General features: G+C 40.8%; 2 protein-coding genes across 4 annotated transcripts in view; one reads left to right on the forward strand and one right to left on the reverse strand.

The window, feature by feature from the left end:
* Nucleotides 1-16,737, reverse strand: part of si:ch211-246m6.5 (von Willebrand factor D and EGF domain-containing protein) — a 46,888-nt gene extending 30,151 nt beyond the window's left edge. For 2 of the 3 annotated variants that reach the window (XM_042219879.1, XM_042219878.1), the window contains exons 1-3: nucleotides 4,816-5,289; nucleotides 682-866; nucleotides 236-464 (exon numbers count right to left, since the gene is read on the reverse strand). In XM_042219879.1, the coding sequence (XP_042075813.1) occupies nucleotides 236-464; nucleotides 682-866; nucleotides 4,816-4,918 (517 nt within the window). In that variant the 5' untranslated portion in view covers nucleotides 4,919-5,289. Of the gene's footprint in view, nucleotides 1-235; nucleotides 465-681; nucleotides 867-4,815; nucleotides 5,290-16,632 lie in introns of those variants that run through there. The other variant, XM_042219880.1, reaches the window with a different exon arrangement.
* On the forward strand, nucleotides 13,282-27,468 carry kynu (kynureninase). The gene is made up of 14 exons (XM_005919936.3): nucleotides 13,282-13,413; nucleotides 14,887-15,081; nucleotides 15,165-15,285; nucleotides 15,361-15,443; nucleotides 18,396-18,457; nucleotides 18,573-18,644; nucleotides 21,835-21,909; nucleotides 22,204-22,350; nucleotides 23,519-23,617; nucleotides 24,808-24,881; nucleotides 25,177-25,229; nucleotides 25,475-25,560; nucleotides 26,366-26,596; nucleotides 27,091-27,468. Exons 2-14 carry the CDS (start codon nucleotides 14,913-14,915, stop codon nucleotides 27,223-27,225), a joined length of 1,407 nt encoding a protein of 468 aa, XP_005919998.1. The 5' UTR covers nucleotides 13,282-13,413; nucleotides 14,887-14,912; the 3' UTR covers nucleotides 27,226-27,468.
* Nucleotides 27,469-27,689: the final 221 nt, after the last annotated feature.

Below are 27,689 nucleotides of genomic sequence, written 5' to 3' on the forward strand. Positions count from 1 at the left end.
CTACTATTAGGCTAAAAACATATACCATAATTCATCTCTGTAATCTAAGAATAAAGTTAATTCAGTGAGGTTTTCGTTTTCTCATCCAAATGAATCCCTTAGAGTGGCTTGGCCAAACCATCCAACCTCAGGTTTCCTTTATTAGGGTCTTGCTGATATTTCCAACTACATCAGCTACAACACTTTCATTAAACTTTGAACTTCTACAGCAAAAATAAAGCAGATGAATGCTCACCTTTTGCACAGTATCCCATGCACCCCTGCGTTGGCTGCAGGTAGTAAACCATGAACTCTTCACAGTTTCGCACCTTGACAGGGATACGGAAAAGGCAGCAGTCTTTGGAACTTCCGTGGAAGAACTGCCAGGTGGCACAGGCGGAGAGCTGGCGGATCTCGCCAGGACGTGGCAGTGAGGTGTCTTTCAGTGACAGCCACACCGGAGCCTGGGTACCACAGCGGTTCATCTGCAAGAGGCCGCAAACAGAAACAGTCATTACCTTTATAGAGGTGGTTATTATACCCTGCACCTGTACTGGAGGTGTCTATTATATCACTTGTTTGAATGATAGATATTTAATGGTGCTTTTTGGCAGTGAAGGAAGCAGTCAGTGTAGAGACTTGAAGGAATGTGAGCACAGACACCTCTGTGACAGAACTTGCTTGTCATTTTGACCATTTTACCTCAACACAGGCGGTCGGCATCTCTGCTGGCTTGTTGTTGATCCAGAACCTGTACCAGCCTGGTGACAGCGAGTGGTCACAGATCAGATCCTGGATGGCGGTGTTCTGGATTTCAGTGGAGTCAAAGTCGACACTTCGATAAGGATTGCTCAAACTCCGATGACCTCCCGGGTAACACTCTGGAGCTGAGAACAAGAACGACAAAGATGTCAAACTGAGAACTCGTGAAAGGGGTAAAGACGGCAAAATAATGTGGAAAAGAATTTGTTCATATGCCTTAAACAAAAAGCTACAGAGAGCGTATGTTATGAGAACCTTAAGTTGATGATGTTCTCTTGGAAGCTTGCCTCTGCAGGAAAAAGCAGTGTTTTCAAACCTTAAACCCCTTCCTCTCAATCCATCTGCTTTGAGCTAAATTAAATGAAAACTGGACATGATTAGATCAGGTCTTTATCTGTGTCAGAGTCCTGCTGTTTAGTTGTGTAAAAGACAGACATTGCAGAGGTAGACAAAACAAAATCACAAGACTTTGGGTGAAAACTTTTAACTTTTACTCTTTTTTTGTTTCCTACGCCACTTCACACTGACCTATGAATCACTCAAGGATAAAAAAGGCCCCACCTCAAGTGATGCACCAGCGTTGTATCTACACATAATAGACAATTAAAAAAAAAAGAAACTGATTTAAAATGTATCTTTAGGCACTATGTTACTAGCAGCCTTTCAGAAAAACACATCGTTTGTTCCCATTTTTTTAGTTGGATCTATAAAAAAATGCAAATGTTCAACAGTGAGTGTTTACAGGCAACTGTTAAACACGGTGGAGTCTATGTCATTGTTGATGCTGCATTTCAGTCTGTGGTGTTGGAGATCTTGTCAAAATTGATGGAATGAACACAGAAACAGTGCCATCAGATTTTGATCCACCATCTAATACCATCGGGAAATCATCTAATTGGTAACAGCTTCTTTTTTCATCATGACAATGTTCCCAAACACACTGCCAATGCAGTAAAATCATACCTGTATAGAAAAACACACAGTGGAGCACTATCAGTCATGGATCGGCCTCCTCAGAGCCTGAACCTCAACATTATTGAAGCAGTGTGGGATCATGTTGACAGAGAACAGAACAAAAGGCAGAAACATCCAAAGAAGAGCTTTGAATGTCCTTCAAGAAGCCTGGAGAACTAGCGAACTCAAGACTTTTGCACACTAAAGTACACTCAATATCAAAGTTAATTAATTCTCAGTCTTGCAAAGCCAGAAAAAGGTGAAAAAACAATCAGTTATACACTAAACGGACATAAGCCTCGGTTTAAAGTTGAGGATGAAGGATTTAACTGAGCAGGCTTTAGTTTTAACTTCAGTATGACCTTCTGATTTGATCTCTAAACCCAGGAGTGAGAAAACAGTGTGTTTATTATAACAGAAGAATTATGTGACGAACCAGTAAGTGACCAAAACTCAAAGCTGTCTAAAGGAAAAGGTGACAAACAGAAACAATTTGCTGTTTTGTGTTAGGGTGTTGAACATCTCACCGCCACAGGTTATCTAAATTGCCTAGAATAACAGAAATTCCAGTGAGCCTCTCGCTTCTCTTAACTCGCCCCAGGAAAGGACGCTAAAACCAACGGCACATGACAGGCCTCTGAACACCGCCTGCAGCTGGAAGCTGAGAAGACCGGAGGAATTATTTCCACCAAACACGTACTTTTCCACACCGCCACACTCCCAAAAGCTCTACATCTGTGGAGTGAAATAGGTCAAACTTGTCAGCAGAGGTCTTTGTTAACAAACCTTAGAGGCAGATGAGTAAAGTCACATCAGGGAAAACAAATGTTCAGGGTATTTAGGATGTTTTAGGAGCCACAAAGTCATGATTGGGCAGGGTAAAGTTGCTGCCAGTGATCCCAAGCCTAAACAAGGGCTTACCGGCTGGTCTGCGTGCTGACAGCCTCTTGAAACCAAATGCTTTTGTTTACACTGTCGCCTGTCTGAGCGTCCACCTCGTCTGGAAGCTCCGCTGACAAGATTCGAGGTCACAGGTTGTCCAAACAACTAGGGCTTCAGGAAGGAGGTGCTGCTGGCTAAACTGTTCCAATTGGTGTCTTAATGAGTTTACAAAGAAGTGGGGGAGGTAAATGAGTAGCCCCCCTGCGGGGTTTAAAGTTATCCCACTGGGAGAGAAGACCCTCAGGAGCCCAGATGTGCAGGGACTTAACTGGGAATACTCCAGTTACTCCAGTTTCTCAGCAAAAGTGTTGTGTTATCACCAAGGGAGTTGTTGGCCTTTTTCCCAGAGGGCCCACAGTCAGAAACTACACAGTCAGACCACCAGGGAAAGGGCAAAGAGCCTGAATGAATTGTGAAAATACTAAAATGATAGGATGATGATGAGTTACTCTCACTGATGAAAGCATTTTTTGTGAAGGGTAACACTTATAATGCTTCATTGTCTTTATTTAAAAACACGGTTTGAAGCAGTAATGATAGATAACCAGAAAATACATATTTTGCCACAAGTTCCTTAAAGAGGTTGGAAAGTGGCATTTATACTACTGACAGACCCCGAAACTCTTTAATAAAACCTCAGACTTCAGGGAAAGTGAAGAAGTCTCTCATTGTGTTGGATTGTTAATCTCTAGTTAGTCTTGGGGAGGAAGAACTTTAAAAGACAGGAATTTCAACAGGATGTTTCAGGAAGAGGATGAGGACAAGTGGTTGTGTAAAGAACAGGTAGTCATTAGGACATTATTACATGACAACATGAGTCCTCTGTACTCACAGGTCGGCCTTCACCTGTCTTTGAACCCAACCTTCATTTGTTCTGAGCAGCACACCTGTAAAACTTTTTTATCACTGGACAGTGATGCTGTTGTGTTCATAAAGGGGACCAATCTCTCTCTCTGTCACACACACACACACACACACACACACACACACACACACACACACACACACACACACACACGCTAAAAACCTTGAGACTTATAATTCACATATATACCTAATGATAACTTTATTAGGTACATCGTTTTAACTAATTACATAGCAGCAACTTAATGCCCTTCGGTATGTAGCCAAGTCAAGATGAACAGTTAAAGTTCAGTATGAGCATGAGATTTAAGTGACTTTAACTCATTCACTGCCAGCCATTTTCAAATCAGGTAACTCCCCACTGCTCATTCACTGCCATTGACGTCTATAGACGTCAATGGCAGTGAATGAGTTAAATGTGGCATGGTTGTTGGAGGTTCAGCTGGTTTTAACACTTTTTGTTCATGGTACATCTGCAAGGTCAGCAGGTTAAATGTACTTTTTTACTTGATAAGCTTTTTCTTTTCTTTACTACTGAATGTCACGTACAAATCAATAGAAGGCTGCTGTCAACAGGACAAAATGTGCTCAAATTGTGGTAAACTTTGCTTTGGCACAGTAATGTCTGGAAACCTCTGGGAGGACCCCACAGTGTTTCATTTTATGACTTAAAGTTTACAATGGTGTGCTTTGATCTGCTGCTGGACGCCCTGCAGACAAAGATGTGAGCGAGATCAAGACAGGGTGACAGGTTGGAGTAAACTGAGCGCATTTTTGTTACAGTCAGGACTCGTAATCGGGAAAATTGCAGCTCCAAGATTTTCTTTGTTTTTTTAAAGCCCACACATGCACGACTTTATCTCTAAATGATGGGAAAAGAACCCCATTGCATGAAAGGGAAAATAAACTTGTGATCAGATAATAATTTCTGCACCAATTAAGAATCTTTTAAAAACATCTTTAGATCAGAAGGAGAGAAAAAAATCTTTTCTCCAGATTCAAACATCTAATTATTGTTTCTCTCTGTCTCTTTGTGATTGGCTTGGCTGTGTTCTGGTGCCTTTGAAGGGTCCATTTAACCCTTTGGAGCTGAGTGATGGGAATGCAGTCCAAGTCACGCAGATTTCTTTTCTTTTCTTTCTTTCTTTTTACACGTAACACTTTCTTATCTCTGCATTCCATTTGAGAACACATTTCGAAGTCCGCTCTCAGTCTCGCTTTTTGCATCTGCTTCTATTTCAGCTCAGATCACGGCAAAGTCTTCAAACTAGTCTTTAAAAAGACCCGGTGCGTTTAAACAAGGCATGCACTTACCATGTTGCGCTATTGCCGCTAATTGCACGACCCCCAGCAGCAGAGCGATGCGTAAAAATCCAAAGAACGACAGGCGCACTGAACCAAATGCGCAACAGACCATGACTGCGGCTCCAGGTTAAACAGATGCAGCAGGCTCGGACCAGTCCACGGGTCCCATTGAAAGTTTGGAGAAATGTGGCGAATTTGGGGCAAAGTGCACTTTGTCTCTCCTCCGCGCATTCGCGTTTTGGTGATTAGAGGAAAGCTTGCGCTCCGCTCGCGGGAGACTGGCTTTCAGATCACTGAGAGAGAATAAGAAGAGGAGGGGAGGGGGGTGAGAGTAAATCACGGAGATGGTAGGTGGGTCCTCTTCTCTGTAATCCCCCGAAACATCACGTGGCCACAAATAAATTAATCATCCATCCCATTCGTCTTCGTCAGAGCTGCACAAACACGCCGTGCTCCTTGCAGGCTGTTTAGACCTACGGCTGGAGAGCCTGGGGACGCAAAGCTGTGAGTCAGTGTGAGCAAAGTGAAACTAAAACAACAGTTTAAAAAGGGTCACAGAAGCCCACCAGGGAGAACATGTGCATGTTTCGTAACGTTCCCCTCCTCAACCACAGCGCAATTACTTTTAAGTCTTTAAATCCCATTTTATGTGTTTTGCCGCTTTCTGCACATGGATGAAATAAACACGCATCATTTTAGAGCAAAAACATCACGAATTTTCGCAGAGACAATATCTCTGCAGCAGACCGCGCACACTGTGTAACTGCAGTGCATATGTGCGCTCCTGTGCAGCTGTATGTACTCAGCGCATGCAGTGAGAGCACGAGTGAAGCTGCGGAGGAAGTGAACGTCCAGTCAGGCTTTACTTTAGAGGAACAGGATTATAAAATGATGCACGAAAAATGAACAGAGTTACTCATAACTCAGGTTGTTAGCATCGGTTGGGACACTGCAGATAAACAAAGAATGCACTGATTTACAAGCATATATCCAAGCAAATGCTTCAAAACTGTTGGCACAGGGGGCACACGAGAGCCCCAAAATGTTTTCTCATTCTTAATTGATATCAGATTTTAGGACCTGTTTTGTCATGTTTCTTGTTTTGCAATGTTTACATTATTCCCTGAGTCTGGACTGCAAGAGGTTTGGCAGGAAATATGCAGGACTAAGAAAGACCTTCTGTTAAAAAACAAAACGTCAGGATGACGGCGCATATTGCTTCAAACCTGGATAAGTGTCGTTCAGCTTTAATGGTGCCTTCGCAGATGTGCATGTTACGTCTGGCATGCGCGCTAATGACACACCCACATACCAACATGGACGGTAGCTTTGAAGTGTGACCTGATGACAAGTCAGATCATCCCTCTCGTCTTATTAGTTTCCCACTTCACAGCAATCAGCTCAGTCCACCTAAATAAGGGGTTTCCTGGCTCAGAGTGGGTCTTTGGGGTTGACTTACGGACGATCTGATGTCCTCCTGTTGGCGTTGTTCCCACATCATGATAATAAATGTTGTTCCAGGTTCAACATTGCAAGTGACCAATCACCTTCTTGTGACGTCATACTTCTGCGACTTCTCGACCTTAAAACAAATTTTCTTCACTTGTGCCCGCCTCTGTCTGTCAATCCAGCGCTCCACTTCACTTGCGAGAAACCGCCGCCTGTCCGCCGAATTTGAAGTCCTTTTAGGATAGTTTTTAAACGGTAAGCATTATACATATGTTCCTCACTTGGCTTGCTGTTTGTTTGCTAGCGATAGGCTACTTGACGACAGCATTAGCTAACCAGTGTTCTCTAGACCAGCGTTCCCCAACTTTTTTGGTGTTTCGTGGCCCGGGGGTTGGGTCAGGCAAAATTGCAGTAGCTTCCCTGATCATTTTACAAACATAAGTGAATAGAATTTGAACTAAAAGGGCTAGACTAATGGTTGTGTGCTGAATCTATGAATCAAAATATCACCTGGAAACATAATTAACTGGTCCATAGCTGTGAAACTGGACATGAGTTCTTGATTCTATGGAGATTAACAGTAATCCAGAAATTAACAAATTTGTCCTGGGCCATCGTGTAATTGTTGTCCCAGGGACGACATTTACACGGTGTCCCAGGGACGACATTTACACGGTGTCCCAGGGACGACATTTACACGGTGTCCCAGGGACGACATTTACACGGTGTCCCAGTTAATTATGTTTCCAGGTGATATTTTGATTCATAGATTCAGCACACAACCATTAGTCTAGGCCTTTAGTTCAAATTCTATTCACTTATGTTTGTAAAATGATCAGGGAAGCTACTGCATTTTTGCCTGACAACATTTTTATGACAGCTATATTCACCTGTACATTTATTATATATCATAATACATTGACACGCAATTCTGTCTGGAGAACACTGGTTCGCAAGTAGCCTATCACTAGCAAACAAACAGCTATCCATTTCAGCCATTTCAAGGAAAATATATGTATAATGCTTACCGTTTATTAAAGAAAAGTATCTTGAGTGGAATTCAAATTGCTGGATCGGCGGACAAAAGGCGGTTTCTCGAAGAACATTTGTTTCTGAAGGCGGGTATTTTTCGAAGTCGCAAAAGTATGACGTCACAAGAAGGTGATTGGTCACTTGTAATGTGGACCCTGGAAAAACATTAATTATGATGATGTGGGAACAACGCCAACACGAGGATATCAGATCGTCCGTTGACTTTCATACCAAAGCAATCCTAGTCTGCATGGAGTTTACAGCTAACAACTCAATGTTAGCTTAGACCAGTCATGCAGGTCTAGAGACAGTTTGGCAACCTCTTAGCAACGTTTGGTCGCTAGGGAAAAATTTGTATTTCCAAAGTTTTGGAGTTCGCTGGTAGATGCCACAGATTATGGATAACACTGATTCCTTCAACAAGAAAACGAATCAGAGATCATTTCTTATCAGGACGTTTAGAGGCTCTGGAGTTACCCACAACGTTTTGGAAAGAGTTCAACTCGGCTTGACTGAAAGCATTTAAAATCCCAGTCTCCTATGGTAATCTGACTGTGGCGATTAGGAACAAACAGGCAGTTCTCAACAGGATTGTCAGAAGTACCAGAAAGATTTTTGGTCACCAACGAACTTCATTGGATAAGCTGTATCACCATGCTGTCTGTAAGGAAAGCCTGGTCTGTTGTTGCATACCGAGAAATCGCTCTTTATTCGGATTTTGAACTAATGCATCTTGAAAAAGTGTGAAATCAACAACTTTCAAAAGGTGGAACTTTTACTTCATAGGCGTCAGACACGTCACAGTTCCTCTACATCTTAGAAAGTAGTTTCATGAAATTTACGGCGGACAGTCTTATGGCAAGCAAAGTAGTCACAATGTAACTAACTAAACCATTTAAAAAATCAAAATACATAAATTTGTATTTTATGCCTGAGTAAATTGTGTAAATAATTGTTTTAAATAAAATATAAGAAAAAAAAAATCCTAATCATTGCTGGTGATTTTCCTTTGTTGGAAGGCTCTTTATTTGAATGTAGGAAACACTCAGAGAAGTTGGTGACTTTCCTGGATTCTTTTTCTTTTCTTTCTTTGTTTTGAGTTTTACCTTTGCATCTGTGGATGTGGAGCTCATGCACTGAATTACGTTATTCTGAAACCCCTAGACTCTCTCGGATTCTCTTTTTACTTAGTATTTTCTTCATTCTCTTTCCCATAAACCCATATCAGACGAAAGGGATTGAATTATGTGGGAAAAGCCTTCAACTTCTTCTGGTGTGCCACATGATAGGAAAGCCCTTCTGAACAGCAGCCACTGGAAAGCCTCTGTTCATTATCTCTTCATGTGACTAAAAACAGTTTGTGACTGAGATGATTTCGCCGCGGGGGGGAAGCATGAACCTGGAGAGCAGAAACATAGAAGGTTGCCCTCCTGAGTTTAGAGTAAATATCAGGTGCTGGAGCCCGTGGAGACAGAACGACATACCTTTCCACTAAATCAAAGAGCTGAGAGGAGCAGCAGGTGTTCTGCAGTCCCCCTTTCATTGAGACTTCAGTTCTGTGAGAGAATCTCAGATCTTTAGCTTTCAGACTCACAGGGGTAGATGTTTGTAGCAGAAACATTGTGAAAACTGTATAATTTGTGTCTCTGTGTAGATGGCGAAAGAACGTATTATTTGATATATGGTGCTGCAGCATTGAAGTATTACATTTAACTTAGTAATCTTTTAAAAATGGTTGCTGAGATTCAACCCAACAATGTTCCTTCAACACAAAACCTGCTTTAAGAGGAAATTTGTTGAGGTCTTTCTGCCTGTTATTTTCTGTTTATCCTGCCTCATTTGTGTGACGCCAATTTAAAGAAGAAAACAGACAAAGAAACTCGAAAAATACATTTAACGTCACAATGTGCCCAAACAGGTGTTTTCAATATTTTAATGCTTATGGCAAAATACATTAACATCCACCAGGGGGCAGCATTTTACCAGCATGTTTGTCGAGATGTATTGAATGCTAAACTGTTGAACAGTTGAATCCTTCCGCCTTCTGCTTTCAGGTAACAAGGAAATAATATAATATGAAAAAAAAAAAAAGGAAATAATATACATTTATTCATCTGATTGGTGGCAATAAGTCGAAATTTTGACTCATTAATTTGAAATTCTGAGCTATGGATGACTTTTTTTTTCCAGTGCCCAAAAAAATCTTCCATAGTACGACCAGTTGATGTTTTCTTTCGCCTTCCAGCGACTTGCCTGATTAAATAAATACAACAGTAAGTCGCTGCACCATCTTGTGGCAGAAATTGGTATTGCATAAAAGTGCAGCCTGGCACTAATTTGCAGCACGTAGATGCTTTAGACATGAAGACGTCTCAGTGCTTTCTTCAAATTCTGTTATAGGTATTTTTTTTACAGGTCTTTATGTATTTTTAAAACAAGATAGGACATAAGTACATTTAAAGTACCAGTAATATCACTGTGTACAGCATGTTGTCAAACATACTGTACACAGTTTTTGTTTGGTAAGTCATCTTTTTCACACCTGTCCTAGAGACATTTCATCCAAATTAGACAGCAGACCGGTGGTGGCTAACTCCTGGCAGGTTAGAAAACATTATCTGCCGCCTCCTTTGATGTTTGTGCCCTGAGAAAGGACAAGAGCGGGGGGATTCGAGCTCCTGCCTCCTGAGCACTTCCAGATGTCACAAATCCTCTTTTACTGTGAGAAAAACAAGGGAAGAACATACTGGAGGCCTGTCTGGAGCTACAGTGCCCCCAAACATCTTGCAACCATACCGCTTTTGCACTCTTAAAAAAACGTGAGTCATTCTCGACATGTCTGCTAGTCTGACTTTTATAAACTCAAGCTTGGCTACTTCTAAACATGGCATGTTTTTCACACCAGATTACATCTTTTCTGTTGGGGAAAGAATCAAAAGCTTTACATCATTTTTAAGAGCGCAGTGAGAGGAAAATGTGATCACTGATTGCTTTGTTTACATCTGTTAGAGGAGTTACGACAAGCTAATTGGCAATTATTGCCTCCAGCCCTTGTGGGAAACACAAATGAGGAGCTCGTTTTCTAAAGCGTTTCATTGTAGTGCTGGGGGAAACGATCACAACTAGAGAGTTATTGTTCAGCATCTCAGGTCAGAGGTCAATCAGCTTGAGATAGGTGTTGTCTGAGTTGAACTGATGTGATTTTTAAGCCGCCAAGAGATTGTAACAGATTTTCAAGGATACAATGTTAAGTGATTTAGGTGACTTTGACCGTGTCATGGTTGTTGGTCTGAGTATTTCAGAAACTACTGATCTGCTGGAATTTTCCCATACAGCTATCTCCAGAGTTTACAGGGAATGATCTGAAAGAGAGAACCTACCCAGTGAACAGCAGTTCTGTGGGAGAAATTGCCTTGGATATGTTGGAGGAGAATGGCTAGACTGCTTAAATAACAGGTAACTTAAATAACACTTGTTAAAACCAGCGCAGAAGAGCATCTCAGTAACAGCAGAAGAGCAAGCTGGGTGCCACTCCTGTCAGCTAAAAACAGGAAATTGAGGCTATAATTCACACAGGCTGACCAAAACTGGATAATAGAAGATTGAAAAGTGTTGCCTCGCCTAATGAGTCTTGATTTCTGGTGTAATATTTGTGTGGTAGGTCAGAATTTGGTGTAAATCAGTGGTCCCCAACCCCTGGGGCATGGAGCAGTACCGGTCCGTGAGTCGTTTGGTACCGGCCCACGAGAGTTGGGGCTCGGTTGTGAAATGTATGGTTTTCAGGGTTTTTATCGTTAACTCAGTTTCCCTGGGTCTTTTCCCGTGTTGTAGTTGTGTGTCTTGTTTTGCAAGAAATATTTACGCATTACCATAGCGACCAGAGCGCATTAAGGGGCAGAGAGGAGGATGTTACTCTCATTGTTGTTGGCACATTTCAGGAGGACGCTGCTAATAAAGTTACACAATTACACAGTGAATTCGTGTTTATTATTATATTTACAAAATACCACAGGTTTTGTCTTGGTCGTATCATTTTATTTTGTTGTATTTATCTGCAACACCTTAAAGGCCAGTCCGTGAAAAATATTGTCTGACATTAAACCGGACTGTGGCGCAAAAAAGGTTGGGGACCGCTGATGTAAACAACATGAAAGCATAGATCCATCCTGCCTTGCATCAACAGTTCAGACCCTTTTTCCCTTTTAACAGGAGGAAACCTCCAGTAGAGCCAGGCTCAGAAGGGGCATGTCAATACCTTTGTGACTACAGTGTACCCATCTTCTGATGGCTGCTTCCTGTACTCCACAGTCACCAGATCTCAATCCAATACAGCACATCTGGGAGTGGAAAAGGAGATTCATATGATTGATGTGCAGCTGACAAATATGCAGCAACTTTGTAATGTCATCACATAATTAGAGACAAAATCTCTAAAGTGTTTTCCAGCACCTCATTGAATCTATAATGAAGAATTAAAACAGTTCTGATGGAAAATTCACGCCAGTATTAACAAGGTGTACAAAATCATAAAATCTCCTAAAAGTACCAACTGATTGTTAGGTGAAAAGGAAAAACCCACCTCAAACATCTTCACATGTTGGATTTGATTCAAGAATAACGTTGTGTCTTGCAGTGAAACAGAGGTGTACAACTTAACACCTTTAAAACATGACTTAGTGTTGTCCAGCCAGCACCCTTCCTGTGACACACGGGCCAGTGCAAGGTGACTTTGACTAGTGTAGCGCCTATAAGAGATGTTTAAAAAACTCCTTCTGCTCAATGAATCTATCATTTGAAAGACTTCTGAACATGCTGGCAGAATGTCTGTTACAGAAAATCAGTCAACGGATTTGATTTAGTTAACAAAGCCAGAGAATCAGTAATTAAAACCCTGATTGCTTTTTCACTTCTGCTCACTGTCCTCACTTTCAGAGGGGATTTGTCTGCTCCTTTCTCCCAGACAAAAATCTTGTATCCATTTTATTCTATCAAAATTCGTTAAAACCAATAAAACTTTAAAAAAGTTTATAGTTTTTACATGCACGCGATAACATTCAAAAACAGTGGTAGCAAGCATGTTTGGAAAAATTCCCAACACTGCACAACATTGGCCTGAGGCAGCATAAAGAAAAGCAGAAGTTTTGAGCTCACACACACACACACACACACACACACACACACACACACACACACACACACACACTTTTTGAAAATGGTTTATGGCATCTTAAAGGTACAGTCAGTAATTCTGTACTCAGATATACACACAGATTAATGTTTAATGATGTCTCCCAACAACTGAGTTCTCATAATACTTATAATCAATGTATGAATAATACACAGGAGCAGGTTTGCACTTTGTGGAAGCAGCCACGTTGCTCCACCATATTTGAATACAGTGGTTGTGAAGGACGCTGCTGTAGCCAAACTAAGAGACCTGTGACTAAACTTTCACCACTGTCAGAGTTTGAAGGGAATGGACCAGACATGGGACATATTGTTAACAATGATTTGCTGCCATCTAGTGGACAAATGGCAGAAGCCTGAAAGAAAAGGAATGACAGCCTCCTGCTCATCACCGTGCAACTCAAGTCAAACTTGGTGGTGTTTATACTTGTGTAAATCAGCAGTTTGAGAGCATGCTGAAGGAAGAAATAAAAAAAATCTTTTTTTGCATGGACACAAAATCAATAAAGGAATGTTTACAGTTTGATTCCGGCGCTGGATGGGAGTAAATCCTCACACAGCCTGGCTTAGCATCCATTGGAAAGTCTCAAAGCAGAAGAGCGGACATTGATGCAGCTACAGAATAACGTCTTTTGATCACATGGCCAGCTCTGTTTTCACGTGGAACTTCGCTCTGTAAGTTTGTTCCATTTTCATACATGAAACAGAAACCACAAAATGAGGAAGCCTTTCCTGCTCTGCCTTGTGTGTGTGCGCACAGGCGAACTTATGACAGGATATTAAAGAGCGTGTTTGAGTATGTGTCATAGTTCATGAAAACAATGATTAACCTGATAGTGCAAACAAAGAGCTCAAAGAGCGTTTGCAGAGGACACGATTCACTCAGTCTGACTGCTGAATGCATAGAGGAAGCTCATCTGCAGATCAACTGATCCAACTGTGAGTTACAGCTTTCAGAGCTCGAAAACTTCCACTTTACAGCAGAATGAATAAATAATGAGGCATGCAATGCTTTAACAAGAACAATTGTCAGCAGAAAAGCCTTTAAACTCAGTGTTTAATTGTAAAAGAACTGCAGTGTTATTGATAAGGAACGCAGAGACTTATCAGGCATATTAAAAGGAAGCTGCCTTGTGCTTAGACAGTGTGAAACAAAACATTTTAAAGGTGTTTGGGTGTACTAATCTTGCAGAATGTCATGTTACAGAAAAATCCTGGTAAAGGTTTTTAAAAATTTGTGGTTTAAAAATGAAGAAACCAACTCTGGAAAATCAAAAATTAAATTTCTTTCTATATATTGTCTAGTTTGTTCTTTTGAGGACTCTTGGAGCCTAATGATCTCAGCTTTGATCAAAAGTCTCTGTCTATGTTAGCTTTCTTAGGAGGATATTGCAGACAAGCCCTCTGAAAAGATCTGAGTAATTCAGCTGATGGATGTTGATTATAGACAGAAGAAACCAAAGAGAAAAACGGAAGGAAATACGAGCTTGTATTTTAAATTGATTTGACAGACCAACACTTTAAAATATGAACATACAACATTTAATATGGTTGCTTCGTGGATGTGCAAGTAGTCACCAGTCTTTGCATGGATCTTCTGTCCTGATCTGCTGTTGACTCTCCATTACTGGCCAGTGGTCACACATTAACCCAGCATAACCCCGTTGTGTTCCATAGGAGACATATTGGGGCTAAATTTAGGCCAGGGAAATGTCTGGATATGCCCAGAATCCAGAGGATATGTGTGGGCAGGTACAGACAGGGTGGAGTGCTGCTGCAAGAATGGCACTAGGTTGGAGCACCTCATCTCAGTGCCTCTGTCCAGTCAGCTTTCCACTAAGAGCAGTCAGATCAGAGACGGTACTCTAATGGCTGCAGGAACAGCTCAGAATTGAATCCAGCATGCCAGCAGCCCTGCCTTGGCCAGCGTCAGTCACTTGTAGCATGTGCATTGAATATAGAGGTGTACAAAGGTAAATAACCAATCAGACCAAAACATAACATTCACATTTCAACAGAACAGGTTTGGGGTTCGTATGATATTAAAATGATGCAGAGAAAGAGATTTAAAAGAAAGACTAAAAATGTCCTTTACAACACAAATGATCCCATGTGGATAATGAATCTTTCCAGAGTAACAGTGTTATGATTATAGGACAACCCAAACTAATTTGTATCTTTACACAATTCTACAGCAATCAGATCTAAAAAAAAAAAAAAAAAAAAAAAGGACCCTTGAAACAGTTTATTCCTTTATTACTAGCCACTCTAAAGAGTAGCTAATAATAAAGGAAGGTCAGACAATGTCAGTAAACACCTAAAAAACAGATCTGGAAGTCTACGCACCCAGAGACTGCAACCCTATTCCTAATAAAGATAAAATGTCTTCCCTAACTGATGCTTTTCCTGCAGGTCAGCAGCCCACCGATCCCTCCACAATGGATGAGTTTGACGGCTCGACTCCCAGCGAAACTGTGAAACGAGTGTCTGACTCTCTGGGCTGCAGTCCAACCTCTGCAGAAGTGGCTGCTTACTTCGATAAACATGACAAACTGCGACACTTCAGGGAGGAATTTCTGGTGCCGAAAATTACAGAGCTGCCGCCTTGTGAGTGAAAAATGTTTCATTAAGGTTGATGGAGAAGAATATTTGTTATTAGCAGTTGTTTAATTCTGTTGATGTTTCTTTAGCTGATCTCTCACTGGTCAATGGTGCCAAGGACTGCATCTACTTTTCGGGCAACTCGTTGGGGCTGCAGCCTAAAAATGTCAAGAAGTACCTGGAAGAGGAACTGGAGACGTGGGCCAAGATGTATGTTAATGCTTACATTTGATATTTAACCAAAGGATGAGGCACAGTGGCATGTATTGATGTATTCTTTTACAGTGCTATCCATGGACACACAATGGGTGCGAGACCTTGGGCATGGGCTGAAAACAACATTGAGGAACTGATGGCCAAAGTTGTAGGTAAGAAACACTGACGCTTGGCTGGTCCCTCTAAAGTAGGTCAGGATTTTTGGAGAACACGATGTTTTCCAAAGCTGCAAATTTTGGCTCACCTGAACTAGTCTGACAATGGCTGTAACAGTTGACTGATTAAGAAAACCCAAAAGGCAATTGGCATTTTTGAAGGAGTTTGGGAACTTTCTAGCACTGCACTTCTCACAGTTTTGATACCGTTGAGTAAATTTAGAATCAGAGTACTTTGTTAATCCCTAAGGAAATTATGGAAGACCATAATTTGCAGACAACTTGCCATCATCCATGCAAGCTACCACGGTCATGGGGTACACATATTGCCCTAGCAACTGGTGGTTACCAGGGGTTCACAAACTGGTCTATAGGCCTGTGTGATTGCAGCTTTAGCAAATACTTTCACAGCGACAGCCAGCAAACAGCTGAGGAATAACGTTTTTTCCTAGCAACCAGGGGTTTCAAAGATGGTCACTGACAAGTCTCTAGGCCCATGTGACTAGGACCTAAGCTGCTTTAGCCTGCCCACCATTGGAGCTCTTCTGCAAGTAGCTTTACAACCCACGACTATTTTTCCCAATTTGCTCTGTTTTGTGCAACAGTCATTTCTGCATCTTTGAAAGGACTTGAGAGGTCCAAGAGCAGAACCTGCCAAAGGAAAGATGGTTATTTCCAACGATTTTAGTTGGAAATAAGTCTCCTTTTCACTGAAAATACTCATAGTGGTCCTAATACTAAGAGTTGGGAGTTTGCCTTGCAATCGGAAGGTTGCCGGTTCGAGCCCTGGCTTGGACAGTCTCGGTCGTTGTGTCCTTGGACAAGACACTTCACCCGTTGCCTACTGGTGGTGGTCAGAGGGCCCGGTGGCGCCAGTGTCCGGCAGCCTCGCCTCTGTCAGTGCGCCCCAGGGTGGCTGTGGCTACAATGTAGCTTGCCATCACCAGTGTGTGAATGTGTGTGTGAATGGGTGGATGACTGGATATGTAAAGCGCTTTGGGGTCCTTAGGGACTAGTAAAGCGCTATATAAATACAGGCCATTTACCATTTAATAAAAATGTTTTCTAAAGCTTCCATTTCAACTTGAGCTAAGTGTTGGGTGGTTCAATCTAGAGTTTCACATTTGTGTGTTCTTCTGTGATGCTCACACACAGCTGTAGTTTTAAAACAGTCTGTCCCATTTACCTTAGCTGGTAGTCACTGCACTTTTCCATCCAGGCCTGTTTTGAAGAGTGCAAAGTCCATCTGTGATTTCATTCACAAGTTCTGGATGAGGAAGACAATGACAAGAATACATGTGATCATTTGAGTCCTTCAGATAAAGATGACTATCCGGTCGTTAAGTCTGACGTCACTAGCCGTGTCTGGGCCTAAACTTGCTGCAGGTCCATATATCAAACGATCACTATGGCATTACTGAGAGTTGAAAAACTGTCTAAAGTCTTTCATCTTTAATAAAATGATCAGCGTTCTGCTCTACCAGGTGTAACAATTGCGTTTAACATCCAGGCATCCATGAAAACGGAATTTATGACATTTAACGGAGTTAGAAGTTAGCAGGGAGTTAGCTCGCTAGCTTCTATCTAAATACAATATAGCATGTCCTGACTGCGGGGTTTTGGAAACAAATTAAAACGTACAGCTCTGCTATCACTTCCAACATAAATGAAGACAGAAAACTAAACAGCAGTGACGTTTGTAGGGTTACTGAAGTTTGGCTAGCTGGTATATAATGATGTGCTACGTGACCGCTAGCGACACAGCTATGTTAGCATAATATAAACAAGCTAACTTTTTTTCCACTCGATAAAAGTTAACGTGAGTGTTCTCGGTGGTCAGGAACAAATGTAATCGCATGGCAGGATGCTGTAAAAGGACCAACCTTCAGCCAAGAGAACAACTGAGATAATCCATCCACAATACGAGGTTAGTCATTCATATACTGCTGCATGGGCTGGGCTGTAGTCAAAGTCAAAAAGTCAAAGTCAACTTTATTGTCAATTCTGCCACATGTACAGGACATACAGAGAATAGAAACTTCGTTACTCTCAATCCCTAGATAAAATAGAAAAAGAACATTTAAATATAAGAGTGATTAAAAATGCAAGTAAAATATTTTAAAGTAAAAATTAAATAATATAATACAATTTTACATATAACAAGAAAGCTATACAATATACAATATAAGGGTAAATGACATTGAGTGCAAACCAGGCAGAGTAGTGCAAGTAAGCAAATAGTGCAAATGGAGATTTGGTAATGTACGGTATGAGATAGTGTAACACAAAGTCTTATGAGGTAATGGCAGTCCAATGCTCCACAAAGTGACTGGTAACTGGTGCAGGCCAGTGAGTGAGTCAGAGAGTGTGTGTGTGTGAGTGTGTGTGACAGAGTTCAGTGAGACCGTGGAGGGGAGAGGGGAGAGGGGGCAGAATCGGGAGGGAGTTAAGCTTCCTGACAGCCTGATGGATGAAGCTGTCCTTCAGCCTGCTGGTCCTGGCCTGGAGACTCCGCAGTCTCCTCCCCGACGGCAGCAGCTTGAAGAAGTAGTTGCATCCTAAGGTTTTAAAAACTGAGCTTAAATAAATGATTAGCGTAATAAAAGCCGAGGGAGGTCAACAGTGATCACTGACTGTTTTAGGAGCTTTTTGAGATTAAATAGAAGAAAATACATAACATTAAACATGTTAACAACACAAAAGCCATATTAAACGCAGACTACTTTAGGCCCGGAAGTAGGATTTGTCACGTCATCACTTAACGAGCGGATAGTTTGACCATTTTGTGAACTGAAGGTTTCAACAAAAGCTACTATGCTTTAAATAACCTGGATTTCCTCATTTCTGCTGTTACTGAAATGAAATGAAAGCCTTGGGGAAATTTCTCAAACATTCACATATTAATTAAGAACATGACTCATATTGTCTTTCTTCTTTTGTTTTTGACAGGAGCTAAAACTGAGGAAGTGGCACTGATGAATGGTCTGACAGTAAATTTACATCTTCTGCTGGTATGATACAATCACTTACTGTTTCACCCCATTTAAATGATGAGATATACAAACATAACACACATAGCTCAACAACTTTCAAACTGAACAGTAATGTCCTTCAATTATTCGGCAGCTTTCCTTCTACAAACCCACTAAAACTCGACACAAAATCCTTCTAGAGGACAAGGCCTTTCCATCAGATCACGTGAGTACATCCACACATGATCACATTTTTCTCTCAAATCCTCCCTTTGGGGATTTTTCTTTCCCTGATCCATGAATTCAGCTTTACTAGTTTTGTCTAACTCAAAAGAAAAATTAAACTTCACTGGATGATTAGTTGGGGTCTGATCTTGTGTTTCGCACCAGTTTTAACACTCGAGAAACATTTCTAGCCCAAAGAACTAACATTAATTGAAGGAGGAAGGTTTTTGAGATCTGTCCAGAGTGTACATTAGAGATACCCTTGACCCTATGTTTGTTAAGTACAATACCAATTCTGAAAAAGCTGTGTAAAATATGAATAAAAACAGAATGCAGGGATTTGCAAATCTCATAAACCCATATTTTATTTATAGTTGAACATATGGACTGGTTCTCATACAGCACTTTTCCACTCAACTTTCTACTCAAAGTGCTTTATGCAATATGCCTCATGCGCCCATCCATACAAGCACATGTTTTCTACAGCTAGGTGTTTTCTATCTAACATTCATAATCTAATGGATGCATCAGAGAGGAACTTGGGGTTCAGTATCTTGCCCATCAATACTTTTGCATGCAGACTGGACCTAAAGGGTCCTAAAAGGGCTTAAACGGAGTCTTTTCCTGCACTCAGTGTTTCTCTTACTTGTCTATGGTGTAAATTAGAGCTGGGCGATATATCGAGTTTTTAAAAAATATCGATATATTTTTATACGAGATATAAGATGTGACAATATCCTTTATATCGATATAGTCTATGTTACGTTATAATTATACTTGTGGAGCCGCAAATTTGCCTCTCTTTCGTCCACTTTCGTCTTTATGCAACGTTACTCGGCCTCGCCTCTCCTTCACTGAACACAACTCCCCCTCCTCCCCCATCGCTTCACCTGCAGGAAGCGACAAGATGGACACGGCAAATCTCCGTTAACGAGTTACTGCGCATCGCCCCGTGCGTGGGGCTGGACGGCGTCAACGTGTTAGCTAGCTAACCACGCTAACGAGCTAACCACGCTAACGCCATGCAGCCCAGAGGTGCTGCACGGACTAAAATCCTTGCATTTTCTCAAAAGTTGACAGCGCGCCTTATGTATGAATTCTGGTTGTGCTTGATGGCCGCGAACCGATTTTATGTGGAACACGGCGCTCAGCAATCTGTCAAAAAATGTTTTAGTACGACTTTGGTAAGCTACGGAGCTGCACCGCTTGATGGATTGTCGGAGCATTACGGCTGAGTCTCGCGGAGTGATACGTATTGTGCTTCAACGTAATATATTACCCTACTGTGTATAAGGACATAAATGGCACCTGTTAAGAGACGTGGTTGCGAAGCGGATTTCAAACTCCAGGCTGTCAGTCACGCAGTAGAAGTTGGGAACAGAGCAGCTGTGAAATCTGTCTTTGTTATTGTGCTCAGCGTCTTTTAGTTTACATTTTGACTGCACAATTGTGAGCTTTTTGTTATGCACAAAAACAACATTGTTTTCTTTTATTTATGGTGCATTATTATTTAATAAATGCTCATAATGTATTTTTGAGTAAATTTTATGTACATCTGCTCTGTTAATAAAAGTGCCTGTGTGACATCTGGGACACAGCTTTGACTAAGAACTCTCTTTTTGTTCTTACTTTATGGCTTTAAAAAAATATATCGAGATATATATCTTATATCGCCATCCAGCTAAAAAATATCGAGATATGAATTTTGGGTCATATCGCCCAGCCCTAGTGTAAATAATCTCTTGTCTCCTCAGTTCAAGTTGGTCATTAACTGCCCTGTTATGTTTGTTTCTCAGGAACACTGTTTGTAGGTCAACTTGACCCAGGGCATGTTTACTATGTTTATACCTGATTATTAACTCCATTACTAACCATTTCAAACAATAATTGGTGTAAATGGTGTTTATTTTTTACCTCTCACAGATCGTGGTTCAATGAGGGTAATTCACTTGTTTTTCATAAAAAATGCATTTTAAAACATTTTTAATGCACATTAGAAAGACCTGCATATAAAACACAATAGTTTTACATGACATTGATTATTTTAAAATTTTGTTTTATAATTTACATTTTTTTTCTTTGTATGTAGTGATGTAGAGAAAGTAACATGTGACATCTCTTCTGTTCTGGGTCAAACTGACTTAAAATCAAGACTAATGACTCAAGAGGATTTGTACTGAAAGTAAACTCTAGAAAGAAACAAAAGAACAAAAGAACAAAATAAGGGATAGCAATATGAACACAGTGTGTGTGTCTGAGAGTCTCCACAGCACACAAGTGACATGTCGTCACATGTTGCAATAGTAAACACTATCCAGTGTTTAGAACCAGAAATACACAAAAATTAATAGGTGGAAATGAACAAGGTGCATGTGTCTACACAGCACATGAGGGACATTTCATCACTCAGGAAAGATCTCCACCCAAATGACAAATGTGTTGTAGGCTGATACATCGATGTTGTAAAAGATGACAAGTGGCCAGCGTGCAGTCATTCACTTGGTGCTGTAGGACCCTGTGACTTTGTCAAAGTTGTCAACCCACCCTTTGGTGGCATTGCAGTCTAGAGTCATAGTTGGTTTCTGGTCCTCTCGTGTGCTGATTTCAGCATTTTTGTACAAAGTGCTCATGAGCACAACTTTTTTCCCCTTTTGGTGGCAATAAGGTACCAGGGCTGTAGTGTCTGTGAAGGCAAATATGGAAGACTGAGGGGCCCTGTTCTTGGTTTTCAGCAGCTCAGCAGAGAGTTCTGTTCTTTCGGACTGTTCTAACCATCGTGAGCTTTCTCTTTAGAAGCTCCTGAACCAAGTTGTAGTCACAGGTTATGTTGTGCCCCTGAGACCTTGTGCCATATCAAGCACTACCTTTGTGACATGATTCTTCTCTGGGGCTCTTCCAGCCAGCTTCCCAGTGTTAACCTGCATGTTCAGTGTATAGCTGGTGTTTGCATCACATGTTACCCACTTGTCCTGGGACATGTGGGTAACACATGGGATGTACATATGTGAAAATGCACAATTTTTATTTTATATGTTGATTACCTTTATGAAGCCAAGCACAAGAAGTTTCATACTGAAAAAATACTTTAAACTATTTATTTTAGATTTTTACAATTTAAAATGGTTCAATTTGACTTGCAATATAACAGGAGGGTTAAATCTTCAGTGTCCTTCTTGAATCTCTTTCCTCAGTACGCTGTGGAGTCGCAGATCCGTCTGCGAGGACTCGATCCTAAGGACAGCATGCTGTTGCTGTCACCCAAGCCGGTAACACACTGCACACTTTTATCTAAACTAATTTCTCCATGGAGGAACAATTGATGGATAGTTTTCCTCCCCAAAGCAAATCCTCAGGTCATCTACTTCACGTCACGTGTTAGCATATCACTACTAAAACTTTCACAGCATCTTAACTTTCAAAGATGAAGAGCAGTTGCCGACCTATTGAGTGCATTTCATGCTGTTATTTGAACAAACGTGTCTGTAGCTCTGTGTCAGTTAGAAACTAAACACCGTTTAAATGACAACGCTGAGCACTGATGCTCCTTTCTGTGTGTTCAGGGAGAAGAGACCCTGAGAACCGAGGACATCCTGGAGGTGATCGAGAAGCAGGGCGACTCTATCGCAGTGGTAATGTTTAGCGGGGTTCAGTATTACACCGGCCAGCTGTTCGACATGGCCCGCATCACTGAGGCTGGCCAGAGGAAGGTGAGGAGAGGATACTGTAACCCAGTGGTTCCCAAAGTGGGGGGCACATTACTGGGGGGCGCAGTATGAATAAAAAAAAAAATGCTTGAACACTGCTAGCACAATGGACACGTTTTTGACGGGGCTCCCACACAAACGCAAAGCAGAAGATGAAGCATCGCCAAATATGTTTCCAAACCAACTTCCTTTCAAGCCAAAGACTTGAAAATATGGTGAAGCATATCTTGCCTTTGGCTTTACCTGCACAAGTGCCAAGGTAGGTCTCCCCGGCAGAGTTTGTTTCCCCTGCATCGGGAACACGCGCTGGGCTGTCCAAATCACGGACAAACAGTATCCCACATTCTTGATTAGTTCACAAACACGTCTTATAATGACTAACTACTCCTGAAATTTTGGAGATGTTAGCTCTTTATACAGTAAAGCTATTGATTTTCTTGTAAAACAAAGGGGGGGCCTAGCAAAAAGAGAAACCACTGTAAGCAAAAAATACTCAGATAAAAGTCTTTAATGATGTTTCAATGAGGCCTTCCAGTCACCAGAACTTTCCGATTTTCTTGTATTACTTAAATGAGAGTTGACACTTACATAAAAAAGCATGTATATGATTTCTCCCGGTGCTTTCATTATTTATTTCCAAAAAAGTTCAAAAGAACAGAACAGATGGAGAAAAGTACCAATCGCAGATCTGCATTTCCAGCTAGAGTTGGTGGGTATCACACCCACTGTGCGAAGTTTGATGGGCCAACAATAATACTGATGCACAATTTTTAACTGAGTGAGTTTTGCCCACTGTGACTCTGACTGACCAATGTTAACAACAACGCTATTCCCTTTTTCCAGTTGTGTGTTTACACCCAAATCTTTTACCCATTTTCATCTCAAATTTTCACTGCATCTCGCCATCATTTTATGAAATATTGGTGTTATTTGCAATAAATCCCATATTTTTTGATGCAACTCTTCAGTTGTGAAACTTTCCAGCCTGACCAAATGTTTCCTTGAATTGTGGAAAGAGTCAATGTCCAAAGAAAACTTAGAAGTCTCTAGAAGTCCTGGAAAGCTATTGCTCAAGACCACTTAGCAAAAGAAAAATTAATCAGGGCCTTCTCGAGACTTTTGCTTTGTGCTGTATATTAAGTTGTTACTGTGTCCTCTGTTTGTCTGTCAGGGCTGTTATGTCGGCTTCGACTGCGCCCACGCGGCAGGAAACGTCGAGTTGGAACTGCACGACTGGGGTGTCGACTTTGCCTGCTGGTGCTCCTACAAGGTCAGCTGACAGGAGACTTCTAAAGTCCTGCTCACTGTTTCATCCAGACACAGTCCAGAGTGAATGAGACTCTGTGGAGCTGTAGGACAAATGTCCTTTCTGAGGAATATTAATGTTCTTTCTGGCAAAGGTTGAGACAACACAACCAGTTCTGATTTTAGACGCTTATACCAGGGTGTCAAACTCATTTTACATCGTGGCTCACATACAGTTCACTTTGATCTCAAGTGAGCCGGACCAGCAAAACTCCCATTTAATCCCTGAGATATTTTAATGTAAGAAAAAGAACTTCAACAATAGATCTGTTTTTCTATTTGATAAAGAAATGGTGCTGTAGTAAAGGAAAGAAGTGTGGCAGCATGACTCTTTGGGCTTAAAGTTTAAGAAATGAATTACAGAAAATTTCTGGTGTCTCATTGTCCACACTGTCCTGTAATTATGTAATTATTATAAAATCAAAGTTTTTTTGTTAATATACAGAATATTTCTTTGTTTTGCCAGGATGCACAAAGCAGCTCATGAGAGAAATTAAGCACACAAACCTATCAGGGTTAGATTTTTCTGAACTCAAGAGTAAGAAATCATGCAATTCTATAACAGATACTGAAAAAACTGGAACTACCTGTCATTTAACAGTTTATTACTTATTTATTTTGGTTTATGAATGACCATGGGGGATGTCTTTATCAAAAACCAATGGAAGGGGCCTTTAAAGATCAAAAGCCTTAGGTAATTCAGCTGATCTCCCATTCAATAACTTCTGTAGTGCTACTTTCTGATCTCTGTGCAGCAGTGATGTTACATCTACCTTAGCGCCATCGCTGAAAACTATGGATCATTTAAACTGAAAACTGCTTGTTAACTGCCATAATCCTTCACATGTAATCCAGGACAGTTTGAAAGAGAAATTGATGCAAGAGCAGAGCGAACAGCCTAAAAGGACAGAACGGGGCATGTGAAAATGTCCGAGATTATCTTAATTTCAGACAAATTTCACAGACTTTTTTATTCATGTATCATAAAGGCAGCGGTAAATACTTATCTCCTTATCACCATTCACTCCAGCTTACTGAGGACTACCTTGCTCACCAACTGCCCTGTTAATGAACTACAGGCGATTTCAGTACAATTATCAGATAAAAGTATAAATGAGAAATGCTTTGTGATGACTGTGGCTTTTTTGTTTGCAGTATATAAACTCAGGTGCTGGTGGTCTCGCTGGGGCGTTTATCCATGAGAAACACAAACATACCATCAAACCAACGTAAGAAACACTCCTCACAGACATTTTAGCTGGTGGGGATTTTTGTTGGTAGGGTATCCCAGATATCCTTGGCCTAATTTTGACACTCTTGGTTCAGTCACAGCATTGGCAAGTGACACCTTGAGTCAGTCACGGCCAGATGTGGGACATCTAGGATAGTGAAACTAATATCAAATGATAAAATATATCAAACTCAAGTATCTTTCTCTTAAATTAGTCAAAATACGTTAATAGACATAGGATTAAAGATTGGATTAAATAAAGTAACACAGCTCTCTGTTCCTGTGTCCTTCAGGCTGATGGGATGGTGGGGACATGACCTGAAGTCTCGGTTTCAGATGACTAACGGTAAAACTCATCACAGATTCCTCACTGACCTCTGCCTCCTCAGTACCTCTCTCAAGCCTGCTGTGTGCTTTTAGAGTTGCTATTTGCTTCCATCTTGTGGTCTCATGTGAACATTACACCTGCAGTTCTGCCTATTTGGAGACCTTTATGTTTAGAGTGTAAAGAGCACACCTCTCAGGCTCTGAATGAACTGAATGGATCCTGAAGCTTTGAAAGGGTTCTTGACTTTTTCCTTCTGTTTTTAGTGATGGAGCTGCAGCCTGGAGTGAGCGGCTTCAGGCTGTCGAACCAACCAATCCTGCTGGTCTGTCCACTGCAGGCCAGTCTGGAGGTACTCCTTCTAGACATGTTAATCAACCTGAATGAAACTTATTTCATAAGCTTGCTAGGGTTCAAGGATTATTAGCATTAGTAAATGATCGCAAAACGACAACTATATTACGTGTACAATATATGCGCGCCATTGAAATTACACGTATGTTGTGGACATTATATGCAAACCATTGACATTACATGTGTGTTATGTGCAGGTTATTGAAGTTACATGTCCGTTATTAACATTACAAGTGTTATGTGAATGTTTTTGTCATTACGTGTATGTAATGTATGTATGTAGTGCACTGACACTTTGGGGTAACTGGAATTGTTGTCATGCATATCTGTAAGTAAGTGTTTATCAAACAGTGATGCTAATAGTGCCTGTAGTCGATTACAAGTTGAATATACAGCTTGAAAAAACTATATGTGTTCATTATTCATCTCTTTCATTGTTTAATTGTTGTACATGTCTATTTAATGGCTATTTAGTGTTTGCTTATTTCAGCAGTTTATTATTTATTATGGAAACTTGTTTCTGCCACTGAAAACAAGCATTTTTTGCCATACATAAGTTCAAAATTTGGGTTATTATCTCGCCTTAATTGCTCAAACTTATGGAAATAACTGAAAAATTGAGAAAATTCCTTTTTTAAAATTTGAGAGAGTAATCTAAAATCATGTCTTATGGAAGGGAAAAATGCTGTTTTCAGGCTTCCTTAATATATCAGCATAGTCTTGTACACGAAAAAAACCCCATTTGCCTGAAGTAACATCTATTTTTCATTTTCTTTCCTCATACACGATTTAAATCTTGCCAGGTGTTTAACATGACCACCATGCAGGCTCTGCGCAAGAAGTCCCTCCTACTGACGGGCTACCTGGAGTATCTGATTAAGCACTACTACACTAAGGACCCGGCTCAGCCTCACAAACCTCACGTCCACATCATCACACCGTCGGACCCTCAGCAGAGAGGCTGCCAGCTTTCGCTCTCCTTCTCTGTTCCCATCAAAAGAGTCTTCGAGGAGCTGGAGAAGAGGGGCGTCGCTGTGAGTATAAACCCCGATATCTGTTTCTAGTACGAGCCTAATCAGGTAAAAATACAAGAATGTAATTAATTTTAACATCAAATGTAAATTTTGTCTTTTTAAGTTCTGTGTTGTTATCATCAAAAGTTTAGAAAAGGGGTTGGTCACGTATTTGGCATCTTAGCCAGTTCAGTTTTGTATTTGTTTTCTTTTTTGGAGCCAGAAGTGTCCAAAGTTTGTGAATTCAGCTTGTTTTTATAAACCGATACCTGATCATTAGTGCCAAGTACATACAAATAAAACATTAGCATTTAACTCACTAAAACCAGAGCACAGACTGGTGGAGGATCTTAGCAACTAACTTCATAAAAACAACTATGGGGACATGCTCGCTTTTGTAACTTGCCTACAGTGGCCATTGGAGGAGCTCCAGTTTTTGGCACTTTAATTCCTTGTGCTTCAAAAAATGACCACCTGAACCATTTTGAACTCTTTTGTCATTTCCTGTCTCATAGTGTGACATGAGGGAGCCCAGCGTGCTGCGAGTTGCTCCGGTGCCAATGTACAACTCCTTCAGTGATGTCCATTGCTTCATCAGAGCGCTGGGAGAGGCTCTGGCCGCCAGCAAGCAAGATTGGGAGAGGAACTGACTGCTACAAACTCCTGTGTTTTTTCATGATTATTAGGAAGGTTGTAAAGCATCATGCTTTCTTTAAACGCCTCAGGTCTCTCATTTTGTGCCTTTTGGAACCATTTGAGCCTCATTATCTTCACTGTATTTTTAAACTTTTTTTTATCTGTTGCAGAGATATTTGTCATAAATTCTCAGAAGTAAAATATTTTTGGTGACAGTTTAAAATAAAGCTGAGAACAACCTTCAGATTGAGAGAGAACCCTGACGTTCCCTTGGTCTTTGTTTTGTTCTCTAGGTCTCTCTTTGAAATTGCACATAAAATATGGCTTGTTTTGCATACCTACCTAACACACCAGTACTTAAAGCCTTATTGCAAATTTTTGCAATCTTATTGTTTTTTTGAAAATTATTTTTTATTATTTAATAAAGTATATTAATGTAATATGACACAGGGCTTTTGCATGAACAGTAACTGAATAC

This window comes from Haplochromis burtoni, unplaced genomic scaffold (assembly GCF_018398535.1).
Source record: "Haplochromis burtoni strain Fernald_Lab_line unplaced genomic scaffold, NCSU_Asbu1 Contig_39, whole genome shotgun sequence".
Lineage (NCBI taxonomy): Eukaryota > Metazoa > Chordata > Actinopteri > Cichliformes > Cichlidae > Haplochromis > Haplochromis burtoni.

What these genes read in the sequence shown, in the direction of transcription:
- kynu (XM_005919936.3), top strand. Translation starts at nt 14,913, where the DNA reads ATGGATGAGTTTGACGGCTCGACTCCCAGCGAAACTGTGAAACGAGTG. An exon ending in ACTGATGGCCAAAGTTGTAG is followed by an intron (nt 15,444 to 18,395) that starts GTAAGAAACACT and finishes TGTTTTTGACAG; the next exon opens with GAGCTAAAACTGAGGAAGTG. An exon ending in CTGAGGCTGGCCAGAGGAAG is followed by an intron (nt 22,351 to 23,518) that starts GTGAGGAGAGGA and finishes TTTGTCTGTCAG; the next exon opens with GGCTGTTATGTCGGCTTCGA.